The sequence below is a fragment of the Cynocephalus volans genome, chromosome 3 (genome assembly GCF_027409185.1).
Source record: "Cynocephalus volans isolate mCynVol1 chromosome 3, mCynVol1.pri, whole genome shotgun sequence".
Classification (NCBI taxonomy): Eukaryota; Metazoa; Chordata; class Mammalia; order Dermoptera; family Cynocephalidae; genus Cynocephalus; species Cynocephalus volans.
Genome location: NC_084462.1, coordinates 65,100,415 through 65,107,620, shown reverse-complemented (window position 1 = coordinate 65,107,620; position 7,206 = coordinate 65,100,415). Strand labels below are relative to the sequence as shown.

Below are 7,206 nucleotides of genomic sequence, written 5' to 3'. Positions count from 1 at the left end.
TACATTTCTGAAGTCCGTGTGTGCACCAGCATGTGTGTGTGTGTGTATCGTGAAGGCAGGTGTTTATCTCTGTATTGTGTGTCTTAAGGTCACGGGTGAACCTGTGTTCACAACTGTGTGCACAGGTGCACACTATGCATTTGTGTACGTGTGTGTGTGTGTGTGTGTGTGTGTGTGTGTGTGTGTGTGTGTGTGTCAGTGAAGAAGAGGATCAGAAGCTCCAAACATTCCAGAACACCTGTACACAGGTTGGCTTTTATCTTCAGTGCCTGGGAGGAGCTGGCCCCTTAAAGGAAGGAAGGGGGCGGTGAATTATTTTGCAAAGTGGATAGCAACCCTGTAAAGCCTGGGGTGCATATCTGAATGGGGCAAGAGATTTACATAAACCAAGGCCCCACATTTAGGTTGGGTTCCTGACTCTGGTATGCCAGTGAAAGACCCTCTCCCAGGTCCTGACAGAGCTGCTGGCACAATGCCCTGGGTGCCAGCTCACTGTCCAGCACAGACTTAGATGAGCCAGAGCCATGTTAGCCTGTGCCAGCTCACTGGGGGAAGGGAGGGCAGGCCAGGCCAGACTGTGTGAACAGAGTGTGTGGTCAGTCCTCTCAGTGAAATCGGAGACAAGGCCAGATCCTGCCTGGTGGGTCTGTCACCCTCGTCTAGGCTTACACTTCCAGGGAAACTGGTTGTCCTGGGTGGAGACTGACCCCAGTTATCAGGGCCCTGAGGATCCAGCCCTGAGCTTCAGGGAGGGGCAGGGCAGAGAAAGCATGGGTGTGGTCTGGAAACACCCTAGGCAGGGCCCTGTATGCAGCTGGCCTGGGGGTGCCGGAGAGACCAGGCTTGTAAAAGGAAGCTGGGGCCAAGACTGCCGGTTCAGGATTCAGAGGGATCTCTGGGGGTCAGGTTCACCTACAAGCCTGTGGGCACTGGCCACCCTCCTGCGGGAGGGGACCAGCACTTTTCAGTGAGGCAGGAAGAGCCTTGTTGGGCCTCAGGGGTCTTGTCTACTCTGCACTGCTGTGCGACTCTAGATGACCCTCTTCCCCTCCCTGACTCTTAGTTTCCTCTTGGTCCTCTGGGAGCTCTTTCATCAGTGATATTCCCAGATTCCAGGTTTCCTGCCTGAAGCTGCAGAGAGAGTGGAGGACCTAGGAGGCTGGATGCTAAAAAGATGTGAAGGGAATCATGAGGAGGGGGTGGTTCGGGGCAGGACAGTGGGGAGGAGTGAGTCTCCTCTCCTGTTCTAGATTCTGGTTCAAATGTTACAGATGCTGGGGCACAGGGAAGAGGTGACTCTGGTTCCCAGATGCAGGCGAGCTGCCAAAGGCTGGCTGGGGCTCTCCACCCCCAACCTGGCTGTACTCAGGCCCCAGACCCCCTACCCCCACCTCACTTCCCCAGCGTTCAGACACCTCATGTTTCTCTTCTTCTGACTTCAATCTAATCTCAGGGCCAGGCCTATCCCCTGGGACCCAGAACCTGTCTCCATTGCCTCTGACCCTCTAACACCCTCAAAAGGGGAAGGGCTGGAGGGTAGTGGATCCCCAGTAATTCACAGAAGGGCTCACTGGAGATGCCCTGTTCTCTGAACACATCTCTAACCAAATGATGGACTCTCAGGCCACATGCAAGGATGTCTGGCTTTCTTGAATCCCTGCTGCTTCCTCTGCCTCTGAGAAGAAGTACTTTGGTCGTCCTGTTGGAGGGAGGAGACCAGCAGAAGTTTTCCATGTAAAAGTCTCCAGGGAGCCAGGTGGAAGCTCCTGTGGGGTCCCCTTCATCCTCCCCCTCAGCACCAGCCTTGGGATCCCCAAGTCCTCCTACTCTCACTTTGCTGCTCCATCCCCTTGAGAGGTGGGTGGAGAGGGACATGACTGTGGAGGCCAAAACTCAGGCTAGGAAGTCTAGGGTTGGGAGCCTTTTATTTTTTTCTGGAAACTCCTTGTAGAGGACCTAGCCTATCTCTACTAAACAAAAAGCTTTGGTCCCATCTCCCAAAGACCAGCCCACCTGCCCACATAAGTAGGGGCAGAGATCTGGAAGTTGCCAGGAGGTGAAAATTCAGGGACTTGCCTGGCCCTGTCCATCCCACTGGCTAAGGCCAGGCCGGATGGCCTGCTCTGGGGGAATGCAGGCCAACATGGACAAGGGCCCAGTGCACAGTTAGACACAAACAACACACAGCTGTCCAGAGCCTCCAAAGCACCATTTATCCAGGTCCTGTGGAGCCAAGAGCCCTCACCTGCCCACCCCCTAGTCCTTACGGGGGCACAGGCATGGCAGAGACCCTCGGCCTGGGAACTTCCATTCTCCCAAGCCCAGCTTGCTCTGGGGCCGGTGACCAATGCTTGCTTAGCCCATCAAGGTTGGGCCCCAGCAATGAACTGGCCTCAGATCCTCCTCTGTCCCCCACCCCCAGGGGCTCCATCGGTCCTGGCTAGCTCAGCACCATGTTAAATAGCTTCCTTGCAATCCCCCTTAAATAAACCCCTTCCCCGAGCAACTCACCCACCCTGCACCCTGCACCCTGAATATATTATTCTATTGGCTTATGCTTTCAGGAGAGTGGAGGAGCTCTCTCCTCCTGCCCTCTGCTCCAGCAAATACCATCTCCCTAAAAAACCAGAGGGTAACAGTTTTTCCCTCAACCCTGGAGCCTGGATTTGGGTGGAAAAGCCAGGAATCCCCTCTCTGTGCCTTCTCTCCCCAGGGCTCTTTCTTCTCCTTGCCCCCTTGGCAGCCTGGGTCAGGTGTGACTTACCCAAGGTCACAGACCCAGGACCCAGAGTCCTGACCTACCTAGGAGGCCACCCTGGTTTTGAAAGACCAAACCAGCTCCAGGGAAGGAGGACTGAATTTCAGCCTGCCTCTGACCGTGGCGCATGCAGTTTTCCAGGCTCATAATGGGCTGAGGGAGAGTCCAGCTCTTGACTCCACTCTGTCTGGGACCCCCGGACTCTCTCCCAGCAGCCTTCATTTCTGGTGTCTCCAGATCTCTCTTGCTCTGGGGATACTCAGGCAGCACCAGGGCATGGAAGCAATGGGGCCCAGGTCTGGGCAAGCCTGTCCCTGGCCCGATCAGCATCTGGGCCCAGGCCAGGCCTCACACCCAGTACTGGCCGTTCTTGAGGGCAGGGTTGGGTGTCCGGCAGAACTGCAACAGCTCTGGGTCAGGCTGGCCTCCTGGTGGGGGCCCCTGACCAGGCACGGCTGTGAGTGGGATGGCCTGGCCTGGCTCCACCTTGCGAAAGGTCTCAGTGTCACTGGCCAGGCCATTGCGGGGTTTGGCGGTCAGGATCTGGACATCGTGCTTGCCTGTCTTGTTGCGTTTGCGGAGGTAGAAGAGCAGAGGCAAGATGAGCGCAAGCAGCAGGAGGACCAGGCACACGGGGATGATGACGCTGAACATGTTGGCCTCGAGGAAGCCCAGGAAGCCTCCCCCGGCCACTGTGGGCACAAGGCTGGATGCTGCCGGGCCTGGCTCATTCATGGGGGTGCTGCTCTCTGGCTTTGCTGCTTCCGTCCGAGCAGCCTCAGGGACACTAAGCAGGGCCATGCTGTAGTGCCGGGCCATATCGTAAGGCTCGGTGGCAAAGTCCACTGAGGCCACAGCAGGTGGGACACCCCGTGCCCACAGCTCCAGAGTGAGACTGTCACCTGTGGGGCCGGAGGACCTACCCTCTGGCCTGCCCACCTCCAGCCCCAGCCTCCCATCCTCAAGGTCCTGCTGAGTGAACTGCTCCACGGGCTGGCTGCCCCTGGGTTCCGTCCTGGCCCGGGGCATGCGAACCACGCGGCCGTGCCGGGGTCCCGCCAGGAGCCGGAAGCGGGGCACACTGCCCGTGCGGTTGGCCAGCTCGCCCGCATCTAGGATGGTGGGGTCCAGGCTCAGGGTGGCACCCTGGGGCAACGGCCCACCTGTCCACACATGCAGCAGAGCCCTGACGGTGATGTTCACTATGGCCGATGCGTTGACACCCCTGGCCAGTGCCAGGACTCTGAAGTGGTCGTGAGAGGAGGAGAAGTTGGTGAAGGCAAAGACTACCTCACCCTGGTCCACCTGGAGCTGGCTGAAGGCTGAGGCGGGCTGCCCGCCTACCAGGAGGTGGCCGTACTGGGGCCCCTGGAGGAGGCGGTATGCTGCGTCCGGCTCCTCCCGATCGGAAACCACGTGGAGCTGCTGCCGGCTCAGTGGGGAGCGCCCTAAAGCTTGGGGCACCTCTAGGGGTGCCTGCAGCTGCACCTCGATGGCAGATGGCAAGACGTCCACGGCCAGGGACATAGGTAGGGGTGGGCTGGCCCCATCAGACATGCTCAGCTGGAAGATGCCTGCCACGCTGCTCCCATTGGCCACGAAGACCAGCCGTCCTGCATCCACGTCGGCCTGCGTGAAGCGGGTCACGGGTCCCGGGCTGCCCCCAGCCAGGCTCAGGAAGCCACTGTGGGGTGCCCGCTGTACCTCATACTCGATCTCCCCGGGAGCTGAGTCTGGGTCTACCACACTCAGCTGGGCCCGGGAGATGGGGGCACGGGAGCCGCGGGTGAGCTGGAGTGGGATGGAGGCCTGTGGCCGAGGTGGCCGCTCATTCACATCCCGCACTGTGATGGCAAAGGCCTCTGAGGTTTGGGGTCCCGCCACAGAGGCCCCCGCTGGCCCCTGGAGGTGGGCACGGAAGCGGAAGCCATCCTGTTGGGTGCCGCCACCGCCATGGGCGTATACCAGCTGCCCTGCAACCAGCTCGGACTGCAGGAAGTGGGGCCGCCCAGCGTGGAGGGGCTCCTCGGACACCAACAGCTGGCCCCGGGTGGGGAACTGCGTGACCTGGAAGAGCACATCATGTTCTGGGCGCTGGGGTGATGGAATGCTGGCCAGGAAGTTGGAGGCGTCCAGGGCGGCCACGGTGATCTTGGCCTGCTGGCCCTCAGGAACCCAGAGACCTGGGGGTGGGACACAGGCTATGAAGGTCCAGTCCACTGAGGGAAGAGCCATGGACACTCATATGGGGTCTCCAGGACAAAGTTGTGTCTCTCCCTGCAAATCAGTTACTCTAGGATGGGGCTCAAGGTCCCAAGGAGGACAAGAACTGTGTACCCCCTTTGATCTCAAAACCTCCCCACCCACCTTCCCTATAACTTCTCAGGTCCTTAGAACTGAGACAGAAGCTGCTGACCTTGGCCTGTGTCCCCTCTCTGGGCCTCTCCCAGTGTCCGCCCAACCTTGCCAGCTCATCATGCTGTTCACCTTTGTTCCTCCAGAGGCGGCTGGGGCGCTGGGGACAGGCAGCCTCAAAAGACACAGCCACAGCGAGGGTGGTGGCCACGTTGGGGGCAGGGGGTGAGGACAGCTGGAGCTCTAGGGCATCGTGGGCCTCCCAGAAGGGATCGGGGGGCATCTCATGCTCATACAGAACATGCCCAGCATACACCTGAAGGGAGACACCATTGTTGGGGGTGAGAGGCAGGTCCAGCCCATGGTGCCCAGGAGTCCCCACCCAGGCTGGCACCAGGACTGGGCACTCTGGTCTCCCCAACACCTCAGGGCCAAGCCTGCCTCTGCCTCTCCCAGCTGTGCCTAGGTCTCTGTGTGTAACCTCTCTCTACCCCCCAAGTTCAGTGGTCACCATTATGCAGTTGTGTGACAATGAAGACCTGGCTCTGGAGCCAGATGCCTGTATTCCATCCTTCTTGCCTACTGAAGACACCACTTCTGCTGTCTCCCTTCTTCCTCCTATGGTGTCAGTTCCCCCACCAAATGGATCATTCCTTTCATTATGCACCTATGCTATTCTTTCTCTCATCTGCAAGAAAAACCTACTCTTTTTTGTTCTGGTGGCTGGCCAGTATGGGGACCCGAACCCCTGACATTGGTGTTATAACACTGCACGCGAACCAGCTGAGCTAACTGCCAAGCCCTAAGAAAAAATTGCTCGACTTCACTTTTTCCACCGGCATTTGCCTCCTTCCCCATTTTTGCTTCTCTGTGAAGCAAAACTCCCAAAAGGATAGTCTGCATGCTCCCCAACGCATCCTCAGCTCACTCCACATAGGCTTTTGCTCCTGTGACGTCACCACGACCGTTCTTGCTGAGGGCACTGATGGCCTCCACGGTGTTAGAGCCAGGGGCTGGCCTCAGGCCTCACCTCTCTCACCTGCTCAGCAGCACTGGACACGGTGGAGCATTCCTTCCCCCAAGACACTGCTGCTTCTGGGGTGCTCCCCTCTCTGGTTTTTTCCCTACCTCCCAGACTGCTTGATTCCTCCTCTTCTCCGCAACTTCTCGTGGCTTGGTCTTTTGGCTCATTTCTATCTATATCCCCCAAGTGCTCTCATTCAGTCTCATGCCTCAAATGCCAGCTAGGCTGAAGACCCTTTATTTGTATCTCCAGCCCAGACTGCTCTCCCCCGAACTCCAGGCTCCTACGTCCACCTGCTTCCCAACAGCTCCGTGTGGATGTCTCCTGGACATCTGGAACTCAGCGTGCCCTGTACGGACTCCTGGTCTTCCCCACCTCCCGCAGACTTCCCTCTTCAGATGACAGCGTTTTCACTACCACCACCACCATCATCTTTGGTGGCTTGGGCCCAAAGCCCTGCAGTCGTCCTTGATACCTCTGTCTCTCTCTCCACCACATCATCTCTTGCCTGGATTATGCAATAGCTTCCTAACTGTGTCCCAGCTTCGGCCCTGGCCCCCTCCCACCACAGGGTGTTCTTAACGCAGAAGCTAGAGGGAGCCTTTTCAAATGTCAGGTTATATCACTACTTTGATGAAATGCTGTGGCAGCTCACCATTTGACCACACAGGCCCCAGTGTGACCCCGTTACCCCTGCAACCTCAACTCCCCACACTTGGCAACCCCACTTCAGCCCCACCTTCTGTTCTGTAGGGCTGTTCCATGTTAAACACCAAGGAATATTCCTCACTTACATAAAGAAGTATGTTCCCTTCCCCTGTTGATCAAAATGTGTCCTCTTGGCTTATCTTTTGTTATTCCCCTTTAGGAGACACAGGGAACTAATTTCCTTCCCTCAGAAAAACAGGACTTGCACAATAGCAGCGGGGCCTCAGTGTGAGGCAGACTCTAGGAGCAGTGGGAACCATGTGGAACTGGAATGGAGAGCTGGGGCAGAGGGGAGCAGGGCCGGGGCAGAGGGGAGCAGGGCCGGTGCAGAGGGGAGCAGGGCCGGAGCAGAGGGGAGCAG

General features: G+C 58.1%; 1 protein-coding gene across 1 annotated transcript in view; it reads right to left on the bottom strand.

Annotated features, from left to right (window-relative positions):
* Positions 1 to 2,190: 2,190 nt before the first annotated feature.
* CSPG4 (chondroitin sulfate proteoglycan 4) overlaps positions 2,191 to 7,206 on the bottom strand; it is a 38,091-nt gene continuing 33,075 nt past the window's right edge. Inside the window, exons 9-10 of the mRNA XM_063090317.1 lie at positions 5,246 to 5,429; positions 2,191 to 4,941 (exon numbers count right to left, since the gene is read on the bottom strand). Coding sequence (XP_062946387.1) covers positions 3,107 to 4,941; positions 5,246 to 5,429 — 2,019 coding nt within the window. The 3' untranslated portion in view covers positions 2,191 to 3,106. The remainder of the gene's footprint in view (positions 4,942 to 5,245; positions 5,430 to 7,206) is intronic.